The sequence below is a fragment of the Lynx rufus genome, unplaced genomic scaffold (genome assembly GCF_022079265.1).
Source record: "Lynx rufus isolate CCGP_SWC_20201006 ecotype Redwood Valley unplaced genomic scaffold, mLynRuf1.p SCAF_24, whole genome shotgun sequence".
NCBI classification, from domain to species: domain Eukaryota; kingdom Metazoa; phylum Chordata; class Mammalia; order Carnivora; family Felidae; genus Lynx; species Lynx rufus.
In genome coordinates this window covers 2,643,726-2,662,184 of record NW_025814839.1, presented here as the reverse complement: position 1 = coordinate 2,662,184, position 18,459 = coordinate 2,643,726, and the positions used below count along the sequence as shown (strand labels likewise).

The window sequence follows — 18,459 nt, the reverse complement described above, 5'->3', positions numbered from 1 at the left end:
TTTAGAGACGTATGCATATATCAAAACTGATCATATTGTACACGTGAAATATGTGGTTTGTTTTACTTCAGTTACACCTCAATATAGTTAGGGGGGAAATGTGAAGTGAAAAAAGAGGTAAAAATGGGAAAAGAAACACAATAGAAAACAAAACTTCAAGTGTTATCGATAAGCCCAACACTTCCCTTGAACCCCACCGCCACCCCAATTCTAACCCTTTCCCCAAACCTTGATGTCAGTTTGGTGTATAAACTTCCAGGCCTTTCTCTATGTAAATGCACGCATACGTGCACCTGTTGAAAATACAGAGCATTGTTTCGGGATAGGGCTTCGGGGAGGCAAAACTGATGTCACACTAAATCACTTCTCAACCTCTTTTCTCACTCAACATCACTGGAGACGGTTCCAGGGCAGAATGTGCACACAGACCTGCATCTTTTCATCTGCTGAATAGTGTTCCACGGCTCACAGAACCCTCCCTTCACTACGTTGGTTGCCCTGTTTCTCTCCAGTGTTGATTTCATCCCCCTGAGTCCTGAAGGGATGTGACCAGCAGAAGTGGGGCCCTGCAGAGCTGTCCTAAGGGGTCTCACTGCCCCCTAATCCAAGCCCTACACATTGCTGAATTCCTCTTCCTAGATTCCGCTCTGATCATATCAGTTCCTGATGCTTCCAAGGTCAAGTTCTGACTCCACTCCTCTGACCTTGGCAGAGTCGCCTAGTTGCCCACCAAATACCAGTCTCCTCTTTCTTCCTTATAAATGGATAGCTTAGTGGCAATGGCCCAGGATGGAAAATTACATTTTCCAGCCTTTCTTACAGCTAGGGGTGGCCACACAGCCAGTAGGAGGCAGGCAGAAGTGTTGGGCAGAGCTTCCAAGAAAAAGGACAGACTTAGGAGGCAAATGCCTTTTCCTCTTCTCTGCTCCTTCTTCTTGTCTGGAATGGAGCTGTGAGGGCTACAGTCACAGCAGTAAGGTTTTAAGGACAACAGAATCACCACACTGGTCCCCACTCCTCCAGATTTAGTTTACATGATAAACAAGCCCTATTGTGTTAAAGCCACTGTTGTGAAGGGGGGCAGGTCTCTGTTTCTCTAAGCTGATTCAATTCTAACTGAAATAAAGCCAAATTCTCTGTCTAGCCCTGTTGCCACGGTGCTCCACACATGGGCCCCATTCTTCAGCTAGCTGAACCCCTGACTGCCCTCTCCCCCATATCCTGTCTTCTACCTCTGGGCCTCTGCTCATGCTGTGCATCCCCCTTGCAGTGAATTCTCTGTGTGTACCCATCTCCAATTATGAAAGTCCTACCTAGCCCCAAAAATATAGTTCAGTATCAGCCCCTTTAGGAAGCTATTCTCAATGTCCACACTTCTCCCAATTAAATTCAATCATTTCTTCAACAAATATTTTTGTGCTCCTACTATGTGTCAGGTTCTGTGCTAGATGCTGGGAAACATGACAGTGGATGGGACTGTTCCTTCTGAGCTTACATTCTAGCTGGGGAGACAGGCCAAAAACAATTCAACAGACACACAAACAATCAGATGGTGTTGAGTGCTATGTCAATAGGGTGACAGGGCAGGGAGGGGTGGCAGGCTGAGGCTGCTTACAGAGGGTGGTCAGAGAGGCCCTTCAGAGGAGGAGACATCTGAGTTGAAACTTGGCTGTCAGAGGCAGATGACCCTGCAAAGAGCGGGGAGGTTCCAAGCAGAGAGGACAGTAGGGGTAAAGGCCTAACAGAGGGAATGAGTGTGGACACCTGAGGAATCTAAGAAGGCAGTGTGGACGGAGCCTTGTGAGTCCGCAGCAGAAAGGTGGGGGGAAGGGGGGGGAGGAGGAGCAGGAGCAGATCACACAGGGCCAGATGAGCCCTAGTGGGACTCAGTTCTAACTCCCAGAAGTTTTCGTACGAATCAGAAGAGACATGCACACACAGTGCCCAGCGCCTGCCTGGTGCCCTGCTGCTAGGCCGTGAGGTCTCTCACCCACCCCCATCTCCCGCACAACTCCCAGCCACCAGCACCTCCGTCTCCCCTAGAGGCTCTCTGTGGCCCCACTGCTCTGCCCACTCTCAGGGCAGGTCACCTGTCCCCCAGCAGCTCTCACCAAGAGCTGGTGTAAAAGGTCCGGCTCCCTTGGCCCTCAAACAGGATACAGAAATTCTGAGGTACAGAATTTTCTACACTAACAGGGTCCCCCAGAGATGGAGCCCCAGTTGCCCATGGTGGCAACTAACTCCATCATGCACCCTTTCTTGACCCCCTTCTCTTCTACTCTCATTCCCACCCCCACCTGGGTCTCCACGGGGGGGGGGGGGTCACCTCTCAAATCAGTGTTCTAGGGGAGCCCCACCTAACAGAGGCCCCCCCCCCCATCGGCTGGGCCGGCTCACACACCTGCATGCCAGTGATGGAGACGTGGTGGGACTCCACCGTGGGCCGCCGGGGCAGCCTTGGCGACGACTGCGGGGAGCCCACGGGCGAGTGGGACAGGGCCGGGTGGACGCAGCGTCCATTCACGTCCAGCTGGGACCGCTCCTGCAGAGAGAGCTTGCGACCGCAGAGCTGGGGCCGGACCTGGGACCCGGAGGCAGAGGCGTGGAGGGGTACCTCTTGGCCATCGGCCTCCAGGGGCCGGTCCCGGGCCAGGCCGCGGTCCACCGCGCAGCCCGGCTCACACTCGGTGACCACGATGAAGGACTCCATGCCCAGGCGGATGCTCAGGGACGAGAGGCCCTGCAGGGCCTCACAGGGCTTCTGGCCTTCGCTGCCGCTGCTGCTCCCGCCCCCCAGCTCATCCTGGAGGGCGGCCCGGTCGCTGCTGGGCTGGCTAGAGACGCATGATGACATGGTGCGCGGGCCCGGGCACTCCCATCCGGCGGCAGCGCCACCTGCAGAGAGAGGAAGGGTCAGCACCCCTGCGGCCCTGCTGGGGGGTCTGTTCCTGCCTCTAGCTGACATCCTCAAGACATCTTGCAAAACATGATGCAATGTGATCTGAGTCTAAACAGAGGAGCACACTCCACATTTCCTTATTTGAAAAGGTCCTCCTCACACACATAAGAATCCCAAACCCTTCCTGGAGGAACAAAGTAGGAGAAAACCCCAAAACAGAGGACGCATGCGCCCTACAGCACTGGCAGCTACTTTCAACTCAAGCCAATTGTTGCTAAACTGGATCTGGGTCTAGAATTGCCAGTACCCACCCCCCACCCCTCACCACCACCACTTTTTGATGATGATGATGATGATGATGATGATGATGATGATGATAGAGAAGCTCTGAACCTACACATCAGGTGAAGTCTCTTGATTTTTTTTTTTTAATTAGCAATTATTTCAAATATTTTTAAATGCTGGACCAGCCAAATAAAACACTTCCTCATGACCATGTCGAGGCTGTATGACTTCACAATGGCAATGATTCAGACAGCACTTTACAGTTTACAAAACACCTTCAGCATGCCTGCATAATCTCAAAAGCACCCTAGGTTTGCTATTACAGTCCCATTTTGTAAATGGGGAAACTGAGGCTTGAGAGAAAGAAAGGGATTTGTTTAAGCAAAACCCACTGGCACAGCAGTCCAGTCTGGACTGGCCTCGGGCCAACTGAAGAGCAGGAGTCAGAGGTCACATCAGAGGAAGGAAAGGCACCCCTGAGAGTGGGCCAGGCAGCTCATGTTGTCTGAGGAGCCAGGCTCAACATATCTATTATCTAATGTTGTCTTAGTTCAGCTGCTACTTGGTGCCTGCCAGGCAGAAGGCAAACATGAAGTCAAAAGATTAGGATCAGGGCGCCTGGCTGGTTCAGTGATAGAGCATGCTCCTCTTGATCTCCAGGTTGTGAGTTCAAGCCCCACGATGGGTGTTTAAAAAAAAAAAAAAAAAAAAGAACACCAAATAGCTTGGTGGTTCCTCACAAAACTAAACATTTACCACAATGACCCAGCAATTCTGTTTCTAGGTAAATACTCAAATAGCTCTATTCATGATAGCCAAACAGGGAAAACAACCACATGCCCATCAACAGATGAATGGATAACCAGGATGTGGTCTATCCACACAATGGAATATGATTCAGCCATAAAAGGAATGAAATACTCATACATGTTACAGTCTAGATGAACCTCGACAACATCATGCTAAGTGAAGGAAGCCAGACCCCAAAGGTCACATACGTACAATCCTCTTTATTTGAAATTTCTAGAATAGGTAAATCCATAGAAACAGAAAGTAGATTAGTGATTGCCTATGACTGAGGAGGTACTGGGGAGCACGGGAGTGAATGCAAATGGGTATAGGGTCTCCTGGGGCGCTGAACACGATCTGGAAGTAAACAGAGGTGGTACCTGTACAACACTGTCAACGTTCTAAGTACCACTGAAGTGTTCATTTTTAAATGGTTAAGTTCATATTATGTGAACAAAAAAAGTTGACACTTCCTTAGACTGTCAATTCCTTCTGTCTCCGGGACAGAATATTAACCTTTGGTTCATGTGTTTGACAAATTCTGCTGGACAAATGTCACAGGTGCCACTAGAATTCAGGGAGTACATCCGCAGATGCCACCACGGCTCTCCATATTGATCACCCATATCACGAAGATGTCCGGCAAACAGTGGTGCTGAGCAGAGAAATTGTATGAATGAATGAAAGGATATCTCTTGATGACAGTGGGTGGCAGTGAGGAGATAGAGAGGAGGGTGTAGATGGGAGCGGAGGAGGTGGATGAGAGGCTGAAAAATGCCACTTGCCCTCTTACGATAGTCCTGTAAGAAGTATTTATGGAACAGCTTCTGTGTCAGGCAATCTGGACAGTAATGCAAGCAGATGGGGTCCCTACCCCTGTGGAGCAGGGGAAAGACCAATGGGAAAAGCATTAACAAAATCACTGCAGTGGCCCAGCCCAGACACAGGTACAATTTATGAACACAGAGTTCACGGTAAAAGATCAACCAAGAAACCCATCATATGACAAGATGCTCAGCCTTAGTTATGGTAAGAGAAGTGCAAATTTAAACTACAATGAAATGGTTTGATGGGTCCTCAAAACGTTAATTGTAGAATTACCATATGATCCAGCAATTCCTCTCCCAGGTATATACCCAGAAGAATTAAGAGCAGGGATCCAAACAGATACATATATACTCTTGCTCATGACAGCACTGTTCACAATAGTCAAAGGGTGGAAACAACCCAAGTGTCTATCTACTGTGAATGGATAAACAGAATGTGTTCTATCCATAAAATGGAATATGATTCGGCCGTAAAAAGGAATTAAGTTCTGACACATGCTATCCTATGGGTGAACTCTGAAAACATGCTAAGTGAAACACGCCAAATATTAAAAGACAAATACTCTATGACTGCAATTATATGAGGTACCTAAAATAGACAAAATCATACAGAAAATAAAGGTTACCAGGAACTGGGAAAAGGGGAACAGGGAGTCATTGTTTAAGGGGTACAGAGCCTCAGTTTGGAGTGATGAAAAACTTCTGGAAATAGATAGTGGCGATGGTCTCTCAACACTGTGAATGTAATTAATGCCACTGAATGGTACACCTAACAATGGTTAAAATGGTAAATTTTTATTTTATGTATATTTTACCAAAATTAAGAAAATTTTTAATAATAAAACTATAAGGAATTACTACTTTTTCCATCTATCAGATTGGCAAAGACCAAAAACGTAATAATAGCACTATTTTGGTGAGGCTACAGAGAGTATGAATTGGACACCCTTATGAAAGGAAATTCACTAGGGCACCTGGGTGGCTCAGTAGGTTAAGCATCCAACTTCGGCTCAGGTCAGGATCTCACGGGTTCGGGAGTTTGAGCCCCGCATCGCATCAGGCTCCCTGCTGTCAGCGTGGGGCCCACTTTGGATCCACTGTCCTCCTCCCCTCAGCCCCTCCCCCCCCCCACGCTCGCTCCCTCTCACTCCCTCTCTCACTCTCTCAAAAATAAACAATAGGGGCGCCTGGGTGGCGCAGTCGGTTAAGCATCCGACTTCAGCCAGGTCACGATCTCGCGGTCCGGGAGTTCGAGCCCCGCGTCAGGCTCTGGGCTGATGGCTCGGAGCCTGGAGCCTGTTTCCGATTCTGTGTCTCCCTCTCTCTCTGCCCCTCCCCCGTTCATGCTCTGTCTCTCTCTGTCCCAAAAATAAATAAACGTTGAAAAAAAAAATTAAAAAAAAATAAATAAATAAACAATAAACAAAAAAAAAAATGGAAATTCACCAATATCTAACAAAACTCCAAATGAATATACCTTGGACTTAGCAATTCCTCACCTGAGTATTTACCCTACAGACAACCTCACACATGTAAAAAGTGATTTCTTGTGGCAGTATGATTTGAAATGACCATCCACAGGGGACTGAGTAAAAAAGATGAGGTACATGTATTCCCAGAGAAAACATGCGTTTATTTTACAAGAGGTGACTCTTGGGGCACCTGGGTGGCTCAGTCGGTTAAGCATCAACTTTGACTCAGGTCATAATCTCACAGTTCGTGAGTTCAAGCCCCTCATCGGGCTCTATGCTGACAGCTCAGAGCCTGCAGCCTGCTTTGGTTCTGTGTCTCCCTCTCTCTCTGCCCCTCCCCAACTCACACTGTGTCTATCTCTCTCTCTCAAAAATAAACATTAAAAAAGTGTTTTTTAATTAAAAGAGGTAACTCTACACAGCCTAATATGAATTAGCTCCATGACGCACTGTTACACAGAAAAAAAAAACCACAGCATTAGTATGCTGCTATTTTGACGTAACAGGAAAAAAGGCCATACGTGTGAAAATCACTGTATATGCAACAGCGTATTTCTGGAAAGGTATATACGAAAACGGTTAACAGTGGCCTCAAGAGAAAATGACTAGTTTGCAGAAGCAAGGGGACAGGGTGGGAAGGACTAACTTTCCACTGGGTACCATGGACAAATAGTAACTCTTCTGAGATGAATTCTTAAAAGAGGACAGCTGTGACCATGACAGGAGTTGGGATAATAAACCTAGAGGGCTGAGGCAGGGGGAGGGGGCAGCTGGTCCCACTCCTGTTCTTCTATCCCATCCTTACTGTGTCTGAGAAAGAAATCATTAACTGTGTTCCTGCCATGGCTTCCCTATCAGTGAAAGAATCCAACACAAGTTCAAGGTTCTCTGCGGTCCAGCTTGCTATGTTGAGTATTCCCCAGGAAAAGAAAAGCAGGGCCTTTGAAGTTCAACTGCCTGGGCTCACCACACACAAATGACTTAGCCCCACCTCAGCCTCAGTTTTCTTATCTATAAAATGGGAGGTAACCCATTAGTCATGAGGATTAAATAGCTAGCACTCAGTATCATGTCTGGTACCTGGCTAAGTGCTCAAAAAGCTATTCTTTCAATTACCTATTGAATGCCTACTAGGCTGGGTTTTGCCAGCCGTGTTCCAGAATGTTCCTAAGAGCTACTGATGTCCAATTGAGCCAGCCTGCTCTTGTGTGGGTTCCACAGCCCTCCCAGGGCAGGGGAGCAGAGCAGCACCAGTGACCTGTCTTCCCTCCCAGAACCACCTCTGATAGGACTGCAGCGTTCCTGAAAAGAAAACTGGTCTGGCAGCACCTAAGAAAGTTAATGGAGAATTTTTTTCTTGCCAAGAGAAAAACAATTGCTTATCGATCTTCACTTCAGGCCAAGGACACCAAGCCATCTGCCCCCAGCAAAGCTGCTTTTAATCAGTCTCCTTGACAAACTGGCGTCTGGCCAGGGCCTTGGCCCTTGAGGTCTGGAGGAGGCGGGAGAGGAGAAATGCTCCAGCTGAGATGGAGATGGGGGCCTCTGTGCTGCAGGGGCAGGTGTGTCTGGGTCTCAGGAAGGAGAGCCCAGACCTCAGGGCCTGGAGGCCACCTGGAGCCTGCCCAGCCCCACCCCGTCTGCAGCAAGGCCTGATAAGCAAGCCGGTCATTCACCCTGAGGAGGGTCATTTTCTACCACTGACCCCTACAGAGTCTGGCTCTGACCAGCTTTGGGGACACAGATTCTACAAGGGCACAGGCTCTATAAGGATCTGATGAAACCTATCAACACTCTGCCCAGGGCAGCGGAGCCTGGGTGCCTCACTCGGTTAAGCAACCCACTCTTGATTTCAGCTCAGGTCACGATCTCACAGTTTGTGAGTTAGAGCCCTGCCTCGGGCTCTTTGCTGATGGTGCAGAGACTGCTTGGGATTCTTTCGCTCCTCTCTGCCCCCCTCACCTGCTTGTGCTCTCTCTTTCTCTCTAAAATAAATAAATAAACTTAAAAAAAAAAAAACAAACACTGCCCAGGAGAAAAAAATCATACAAAGACAATAGTTTGCATAACAACAGCAATAGCTAACATCCAACTGAGCATTTACCTTGCACCAAGCAGGGCTCAGCCAGGTTCATTTGATCCCCCCAGGCTCTCTGCCAGGGAGGGACTGCTAAGCAAGGTATTTGGGGGTGGGGGGGGAGCAGAATAAGAGGACCTTTCCGCAAAGCTCCTTGGGTTTGACTAAATGCTAAGAGTCCTCTCCCTGGAGCCTCCGGCCCCAAACCTGGGTCCTCTCTCCCTGCCCTCGAAGGCCTCCCCATCTCCCCAGGGCTGGCGGTGGCAAGCTCCCCCACCTCTCACGGGGTGACTCAGAGCCACCAGCCCCTTCCCGAAGCAGATGGACCAGGCTCCAGGCCAGGGTGAAGGGAAGCACTGCTTCCTCTGCCAGGAAGCCCAGTGGCCCTGGCCTCTTGGAAGCGTGCTCTCATTTCCTGGGGGTCGTTTCCAACCTGCGCCTGCTCACCAAATACAGAGGCACCACAGAGCCCGGGATAGCAAGTAGCCAGTGTGCCAGGGACGTGTGCCCCAACCTGAGAACAGCCTACACGGTTCCGGGCACCATGGGACAACATGGGGGCCCCAAATAGCTGTAAGGATGCCTTGGCCAAGGGCAGCAATGATGTCCTCCCTGAGATAACAGGCTTGGCCAGCCACCTCCTCTCTTACGTGGGGAAGCTGAGGCCCAGGGAGGTCCTAAAGGAAATTCACTCACCCATTTGTTCTTTCAAGTAATTACTGAGGACCTACTATGCGGTGGATAAACAAAACAGATGTGATTTCTTAAAAGCACAAATGACTGTATAAGTACAAGCGGGGAGAAACCAAGACAAAAGAGAACAGATCAGAATGGGGGGCGGGTCAAGGAAGGCCTTGTTTGGGGAAATTATATTTAGGCTGAGACCCACAGGGTGAGTAGGTGGTGAGGGGGCAGGAACTTGCTCCAGGAGGAGTGAGCTCTGAGAAGTCCCCAAGGCAGTAAAGGCGTGGGAGGGCTGAGGAACAGAAACACCACCCCACCCCTCCTGGAACTGGAGGCCGGTGTGAGCATGAGTGTGAGTGCGAGTGTGTGCAGGGGCTATGGAAAGGAAGCTGGAGGGGCTGGAGACAAGAACTTTATAGGAAGCTGATGGAGAACACAAAGGGCAACCCAGGGCAAGGTCACAGGGACCCCATTAGGCACCTGTTATAGACTGAACTGTGCCCCCTCGAAAAAGATATGCTGGAGTTCTAACCCCAGGACCTCAGAATGTAACTTAATTTGGAGACAGGGTCTTCACAAAGGTTATCAAGTTAAAATGAGGTCACTAGGGTGGGTCCTACTCGAATATAACCAGTGTCCTTATAAAAAGGGGAGAATTTGGACCTAGGGCCACACAGGGGAGAACCCCATGAGAACATGAAGGCGGACGCATGTTCAAGCCAAGGAAGGCCAAAGATCACCAGCAAGCCACCAGAGAGACATGAACAGATTCTCCCTCCCGGCACCTTGATCTAGGACTTGCGCCCTCCAGAACTGTGACACAATGCAGTTCTGCTCTTGAAGCCCCCCAGGCTGTATCCTCCCTCACAGCAGCCCTAGCCAACTAAGGCAGCTCCCACCTACCCAGGGAAGCCCACTGCCTCAGAGGCCACGGATTTAGAGGAGTTTCCCAACGCACGAGCGCGAGACCTGGGAGGCTCAGCTGGACTGGCCAACACAGCGCTAAGGTTTGATGCCAGCAGGAATATTCCAGATTCGGGCCTTGGCCCAGCCAAACAGTCTTATCAATTCGGTGACACCAACTCTTAGCAATGTATCTCCCTCAGCACTCCTTAGTTTGGAAGCACTAAAACTGTCTCCCCAGAAGACAAAGGCCCTCCCTTGGCAGACGGCAGGAAGGATAATGCTGGTGTTAGCGTGCACAGACCCGGTGCCCATCACAGTCCTTAGAGCAAAGAGGTGGCAAATGGTGACTCTCGGGTGACATCTGGCCACCAACCTATTTTGCTTGGCCTACCCTGTGTCTAAAACTATTTGAATGAGATGTCAACATTTCAAAGACGGCACATTTCAGATAAAAGTCATAATTTCCAGAGTCTCTTAAAGTACTGGACATTCTGATAGCACTGGGTCCATATTCTCTCCTGGCAACAACTCACTGCAGCTTTGGACAGGAGATAAGGTCAGTCCTCACCACTTCCCCTTGCCTCCTCAACACCCAGGACAGGCTGAGTGCCTGTCACACGCCCCCTCCCCCTTTTCCACATCTCACCCCTACAGGCCCTGCTTGGAGATGCATCAGATGACAGCGCTCAATTAGGGCACACGTCGGTGGTCACCTGCTCCAACCATTTCATTTCACCAATGAGAAAATGAACGTCCAGAAAGATTTACTGATTTGCCCAAAGTTAAGCGGTAGTTCCAGGAAAAGCTAAAATTGGTCTGAGTTTTTCAAGAAGGGGCTAAAAATTGCAAGTACAGCCCTGAAATGTCCACATGTTGCATCCTGAATAAAGTCCAGGCTGCGCAAAATCTCTAACAAAGGGGAGCAGACAGCCCATTCCTCTGACTTCCAAAACCTCCACCTGCTCGAGAGGGGTACAAAGACATGGGGTCTTAGGGTGATCAGAAAAGAAATGCATAGGATTTGGGAATGGAGACAGCAACCTGACTTAACTTCTAAGTGCCAAGGCTTTACCTTTCTTGTTTACGCCTCAACTCTAGGACCTAGAACTTTCCAGAACACTGTTGGCATTCAGTAAATATTGGCTAGTAAATATAGTAAATATTGGCTAGAGGCCGTTGCTTGTATCACTCATCCCAAGTCTGCTCAGAAGTTTTCTTTACTTGGCCTTGAATCTATCTATGTTCCTTTAGTTTATAGCAGCAGCCTGATTTACATCTGGGAAACCACTCTTTCTTGTGAAAGGTGATTCCATGTAGCTGTCTGTACCATCAACTTCAGGGGTTCCCATATAACTTAAGTCTGCTCAATCAGGCGTGAATTTCTCTGGTCAAGTGATTTGATTCAAGAGTAGGTGTGTGACTTAAGTCAGACTACCAAGTCTTATTCTAGGGTTTGGCAGAAGTATTGCAAATGTCTCTTTCTATGGTACTTGGAACAAGAAGGATGGATTTCTAGAGTTATCAGGGGCTGGGGAGAACCCTGGCTTAGAATAAAGTCAACAGAGAGAGAAGAGAGGTGACAGAGAAGAACTGAAGCTGGAGACATTGTATGGGTACCTGGATCCAGCCATGCCTGAAGTCCATAGATACCGGAAGCTTTTAACTACATGAGCCAATACCTATTTTTGCTTGTTAGTTTGTGATTGGTCTTCTGTCACTTACAACCAAGGGTCTTGACTGATAGACAACCCAGAGCTGATTGACAGAAAAGCTTCCCCACTAAGCTTCTTGACAGATCAACAGTTGCCTACACCTTAAGGCTCTCAACCAGGCCAAACCACCAGGCAGCTGTAGGTTCCCTGGTAACCCAGATAGCCTTCACCTTGACAGTCAGGCAGAAACCAGAACTTCCAAAGTCTTTTTTTTCTCTCTCTAACCTTAAATAAAAAAATCAAGGATGGGGAAAGGAAGGGCCGATAAATAGGACAGAGCAAAGGAAAGAAAGTGACCAGCACCTTCAGTACAAGAAATGTATCACTGTAGCAGCGGCCATGGCAGCTTTAGATGGGAGCCAGCCACCTGTAGTGCTTGCCAAGTGGCAGGCACTATTCTAAGCACTTTGCGTGTATCATGTCATCTAACTGTCACAACAACATTAGGAGTCATGTCCAGGTATCATGCTTATTTCACTGGTGAGGAAACTGAGGCAGAGAGTCCAAGTGACTTGCCCACAATCAAAGAGTGCTTTGGGAAAGCACAGGTGTGAAACCAGAGGCTCCTGGAGAGGTGGGGCATGGTGATCAAGTGGCCGTCCCTTCTCCTGCACACAGCAAATGCTCCCTACACTGAGGCTATTGCCAAGAAAGCATTCTACCGCTAGCAAGTTCAAGCCCCTCAACTGGCCTGAATTTATATTAAAACAAAAATTGTTTATCTCTAATCCCACCATGCTAACTTTATTCTTTTCATCTTCTCCTCTAACTCTTGTCCACATACATCACTTTTTGCAAGATGTAAATTAAAGTGTGCGTACAACTTTGCGTCCTTGCTTACGTATGTCAAAACAATTTGTGCACACTCCCAAGGCTTTCATCATCAGCGTGAAGGGCTGCAGATGGAGTCCCTCGGACCCAGGGAGGTGAGGCGACCTCCACGAGGCAGCCCAGCAGGTCTCCAGGGCTAGAAAACCAGGAGTCCTGACCCCTGCAGCCCCGTGTGCCCTGGGGGCCAGGATGCTTACAGAGCAAGAAGCTCAGGTGTCTTCCTTTGAGGCTACTGATTGGTGGATAACAGAATGTCGTGGAGAGTGGCTGGGATCACACAGCCAGGTGCACACTGGTGGTCCCCACCTTGAAGAGCCAGGAAGGGCGACTGGGTAGGTGAGTGTGGAGTGAGTGTTGGGGGTATTTGGCAAAGGGAGGTAGGAGCCATTTACTTCTTTCCTCCTCTCCTACTGCATCTTTCACTGAACCAAAGGAAGAGACAGGGAAACAACCGGAATTTCAGTTTGTAATGAAAAGAAAAAGACCTGGACTCCAACATTCTGCAGCTTGGCAAGCAGGAAGGGGCCAGCTCAGAACCCACAAGCACCCCTGCCTTGCCCACCCACAGGGCTCCTCCCTCCCTCCCTCTTCCCTGCTGTTTGGAGGTGATGCTAAATCTAGTTCCCTCCCTCCGCAGCCTCCAGCACAAAGCAACCCCAGCTAGTAGGGGCAAGGAGGGGCTGGGAGCTGGCTCTGCCTCTGAGGGACCAACCCTGTCCCCCACACCTGGACACAGAAGACAGGGGAATTGTCTGGGATGAATCTAAATAAACCCTCTTTCCATCAGAAGCCTCAAAGGCAAAATCCCAATGCACCTTTAAAAACCCATGAGGGAGGTGTTCTTTCTTCCACACCCTGCCCCCACCCAAACCACTAGTTCTCCATTTAAACTACTCTAGCCGAGGCTTATCTCTAGCACCACTCATGATGCCCCTTCCCCCATCCACTCACCTCCTACCTCATGCCCATGTAGGCAGAGGGGCAAGGCCTTGGCCTGGGGAGGGATGAGGGGGCATTTTCTTGGGGGACCATCCTCTCTCCTCTCCAGGTTGGAATTAGCATTTTTATCTCTGCAACTGCCGTCTCTCAACTATTTACAGAAGCCAACAGGATAAAAAGAGACAACATAAAAATAGTTGCTCAGCAGCTTTCAGGATGGGGTGGGGGTGGGGGTACAACAGACTCTTGGAATTTTCTTGCTCTCCTTTTCAAAAGGGAAAATGCTAGAATTATTTATCTTTTCCAAAGCACTCCCAGAGAGTTCACAGATCACTCACCTGGGAGTTCTCTGGGGACAGGGACCAAGTCCCAGCGCCCCTCAGCTCCGAGGACAGGGCTTGTCACCAACCCCCCTCCCCCAAAAGTGTAGGTTCAGTTCAGTGAAATATCATCAAAGTTCCAGAGCCAGTGCTAAGTGAAACGCGGCGCCCTGCTCTGCCCTGTTTCCATCCAGCCTTCCAAAAACACGAGGCAGTCAAAAACACAAAACAAAACAAAACTTGGCTTTTCTCTATGCTTAACATGTTTCATAATTGAAGAAAAAAGTTCAGCAGCACCACTACCAACACGACAGAAATGGAAAACACTGACGCCTGAAATCACTCCTTCCCCGTTTTGGTCACTAACATCCCCAGCAAGGAATGCCGGAGCCAGAGATCTTCGGAGGAGCAACGGCACCCACCTCCTTTGAAATATGCCAGATTTGGGTTGCGTTGAGGAAGGGATCCAATCAGGGAAGAAAGAAAAAATAATCACTTAAAACCTTATTTTTTCAGAGAGCAAAACCATACCCTCCTGGAAAAGGGGGATTCCATTCCATAAGAAAATGGGCATCATCCGCCAGCATATTATATTAAAAGGTATGTCAGGAAACTATACAGATCCCAGGGGCTTGGGCCTTGATTTTCTCATCTGTAAAATGGAGCCACTGTGACCTAGCTAGAGGGTAGCTATGGTGTCCATCTTCTGTGTGAAAGCCAGCTCACAGTTAACCCCCCCAAAGACAGTGTTCTCTCCTCCTCTTTGCACTCCTACTCAGCTATCAAACAGGGAAGGGCTGAGGGGCTAGTCTTTTCTGGGCTTCCTCCCAGCTTGGTTTTTGCTAGATTTCCAATTTCCGTGGTGGGCATTTCTGGCCAAGCTGTCGGGAGACTGAGCTGACTCCATGCCCGGCCACAGGGTTAGGGCTCCATCTGTCTGGTGAGGCTTTCTCTGCTTTGTGGATTCCCTTACCTAGAAAAAGTCTCACAAAATACATACCGATAAGATGACATGGGGACCTACATTTAACAAATCATCGCGACTGAAGAGAATGGAACTGAATGAAATCCACACTCTCCCTTAAGATCACATGTGTCACACCTGTGCACTGACCCTGGAGGCACTGAGCTTTGGGAGGAAGCAGGATTCTTGTGGAGGGGGGCGAGCGAGACGCAGGGAGTTCTGAAAACCCTATTCCAGGAAGCTGTTCCCCAACTGATTTCAGAAATCCTTCCTTCCATGACCCTCTTCCTGCAAACAGAGAGACACAATAATGTCTTATGCCCAGAGGTTTATTAATTGGGGGCTGAGAAGGCAGAGGAATGCACAAAGTGGCCTTAAGAAACCCTTGTGTTGGAAACAACCCAAATATCCACCAACCGATGAAAGGATAAACAAAATGGGGTCTATCCATACAAGGGAATATTACTCAGCCATAGAAAGGAAGCACTGACAGAGTCTACAGCATGGATGAACCTTGAAAACATTATGTTCCACAAAAAAGAAGCCAGACACAAAAGGTCTCCTATTATTAACAGGCCAAGAAGGCGACAAGCACAGCCTGAAAGAAAAAAAGGCCATTCCAAAACAGAGACGCAATTTCCTTAACTTCCAGGAAAGAAGACCAGAAATGAGGGAGAAGGCCGTTGCAGCACCGTGGAGCCAGGCATGCCTGAACCCCACACCCGGGGCCTGTAACCCAAGGGGGAGGAGCTAACTGGAAAAGCAAAACATCTAGGGCAAAATAGCAACACAAGGCCCTCTGACCCAAAGGAAAATCTGAAACAGCATTTGTCCCAAGTCTCCAGGATTGGGAAAGGATATGGGAGCTCTCTGCTTCCCATAGCCACTGGGAGGCAGCCCGCCGGGGAGAGGAAGGTTCTAAGCGACCCTAACCAAGTTACAGTATTTCGCCTCTCTGAGCCCTTCCATTAAATGGGTTCATGATGGGGTGAGGACGACTCTGTGACCCATGTTAAAATCTGAGCCAAAATAGGCCTGGCCTGCCCCACCCAGTCCATCCCTTCCTGAGAGTACTGTCTCCCCACCTTGTAGCCCATCTTGGTTCCAAGTTGACATTCTCAAGGAGAGAACTCTGGGTTACTGCAGAAAGTTCCCTCTGCTAGGTGAGATCCCTCCCCTCCAACTCCCAACCAATCTGTTTTTTTGTTTGTTTGTTTGTTTGTTTTTAAGCCCATCCCTCAAGGCTGAGCACAAAGGACACCTCTTTCTGGGAGCCTCCTGGATTCATACCAGCCAGAAGAGATTTCACCAGAACCTCCATTGCCATCTGCTTCCTTCATTGCCACCACACTTATTCCTCCTGGTGATTCTCAACAGGGATGCTCCTGGCATTCAGGGCAGGACAATTCTTTACGCCTGGCATGGATCTGGCCTGCTTGCCGGACATTTTGAATCCCTGGCTCCCAGCTACCAAAGCCAGAAGTGTTCAGCATCATTTTGACAACCAAAGTCACCAGACACTTTTCCAAACTCTTGCCAGGAAGGTAGGACCACCCGATGGGAACAAAGGTATTAGGAATATGTTTGGCTTCTGGCCCACTCACAACTTGGGAGCAAGGGCAAGCCCAGTCAGCACCATGCCTGCTTAGATCTGTGTCCACATAGACTGGTTTAGTAAACAATTCTGGGCCTCTCAAAAAGCTGGGGGACTCTGCAAGGGACTCTGCTCTAAAACGAGCGGGCTCTAGGGCCTGACATACCCGGGTTGGCTGTGTGGCCCCCAGGGCCAGTTACTTAACCCCTCTGACCCCTCTATAAAATGAGGCTAACTCCCAGCAATGCTGCAGGATTGTTTCCACCCTCAATCTCCTCATCTCTACAATGGGAATAAAAAATCTCTTCCTCTAGGATGTTGGTAGGAAATGAGAGGATGCATGTAACACACAGCACAGTATTTAGGGACTCATCAAATGATGGCTATTACTTTTTATTACAAAAATACACTGTGCTCTCACTACCAGTAGCTGTTTTCCTATGTCAGAAGGGTTTATGATGAGCAATCTGGAAGGAGATTTGAAGGCTCATCATGAAGCTGTATTTGCATAGCATGCACCCAGTTAATTCTTAAATTGCATGTTTCTGTGGGGTGGTTTGAGAGGAGGGGGGCTAACGTCCCCAAAGCCCTCCCCAGGTTGCCCTACCTCCCCCTGAGAACAAGGGAGCCTATGGGGATGGAGAACTCTCTCTTCCCTCACCCCGTGGGGGCAGAACCAGGGGAGGGGATGTGGTAAACGACAGTACCACTCTAGGGCACGTGAAGTTTCTATCTCTAGGGCTGTGGGGACTCCCAGAGTGAGGAAGATAAAAGTTGCCCCTAAGGAAGTGGACACTAGAAGTCCCACGCCAGGCCAGCGAGCCCTCTCTGAGCTCCCCGCCACACGGATGCCATCCCTCTCCCACCAACCTTCTGGGGGAGACAGGAGGGGATAAGGTGCAACCTCCTCAGCGCCAAGTGCAAGCAGCAGAGCGGCCGGCAGAGCTGTGAAAACACCCCGCTTCCCAAACTGGGCAGTGCAGAGAGTGGGGGGAGCCTGCAAGAGCTCCAGGAACCAAGACCCAATGCTAAGCGGGGCTGGGCCCAGAATCCCCGCGTCCCCAGGAGTCAAGCAGAGGGTGCCGGTGAAGGCACCTCTCTGCACTCACTGAGTGCTGCGGTCCCGAGGTAAATTTAGGTCAAAAGGACCGAGCCAGCGCGGTTCCGGAGGGCGGAGGCAAAGGGCCGACTAAGAGAGGCAAAGGTCCCCAGGCCCCGAAACTGCTGATCCAGGGTCCTGCCGCCTGGTGTCCAACCTACCAGGGCTTGGGCTTGCCCCCAAGACAAGCGGGGTGCGGGGGTGGGGTGCTCAAAGTCCGTCGGCCCTCTGCTCTTCTGCGCTCTGTAGCTTTCCCCACCTGTCAAACGCGAGGGGGTGGGCCTAGGCCGCCTCCAAGATCCTTGACGGCCCCGGCCGCGGGTGATACACGGGTTCCAAACTCCGGGACCGCCCCTGCCACCCCCGGCCGGGCGCGGCCCAGCCGAGGAGGCTACCCCGAGGCTCCGGGCGCCCCGAGGACGCGGGGGGAAGGGGCGCCGGGGGACCGGGTCCCCCCACGTGGCGGGGCGTGGGGCGGCGCACGTGGGGTCCTTTCGGTGGAGGGAACCTGGGGCCGGCCTCTGGGCTTTGTCTGCAATCCCGGCAGCGGCCCCCAGCCCCTAGGAGGCGAGGACGCCCGGGACTGCGGCGCTGCGGCCCCGACCCGCGGCCCCGCTCCCGTCAGCTCACCTGGGCTCCGCGCTGCCGCCGCCTCCCGCGCTCTGCGCCCCCGGCTCGGCTCCGCTGGTCTCGGCGCGGCCACGCGCTCCACTCCGCGGCCCCGGCGGGCGCGCAGGGGGCGGGGACGGGAGGAGCCGCCCGGTCCCGGCTGGAGCGCGACGCCGCCGCGGGCTGCGCGGGGATTGGCCGCGGCCGCTGGAAACCCGGGCGCGGAGCCGCCCTCGGCGCGCCCCCGCCGGCTCGGCCCCGCTCGGGTGAGGGCGGGGAGGTGGGAGCCGGCTGAGACGAAAGTAGCGGCAAGGCTGGCGGGGGGGGGAAGGAGAAGAAAGGGGAGGAGGCGGCGGCGAGGGGAAGTGAGGCGGGGCCGGGAGCGGTGGAAGGAGGCCGCGGACCCGCGAGGAGGGGAGAGACCTGCCGGGCGTCCGAGCGCGAGAGGCTGC

General features: G+C 50.8%; 1 protein-coding gene across 3 annotated transcripts in view; it reads right to left on the bottom strand.

The window, feature by feature from the left end:
• The window catches only part of CAMKK2 (calcium/calmodulin dependent protein kinase kinase 2), a 48,186-nt gene extending 30,088 nt beyond the window's left edge, over positions 1–18,098 (bottom strand). For all 3 annotated transcript variants that reach the window (XM_047088269.1, XM_047088266.1, XM_047088268.1), the window contains exons 1-2: positions 18,029–18,098; positions 2,402–2,895 (exon numbers count right to left, since the gene is read on the bottom strand). In XM_047088269.1, the coding sequence (XP_046944225.1) occupies positions 2,402–2,854 (453 nt within the window). In that variant the 5' untranslated portion in view covers positions 2,855–2,895; positions 18,029–18,098. The remainder of the gene's footprint in view (positions 1–2,401; positions 2,896–18,028) is intronic.
• Between the last annotated feature and the right edge of the window lie 361 nt (positions 18,099–18,459).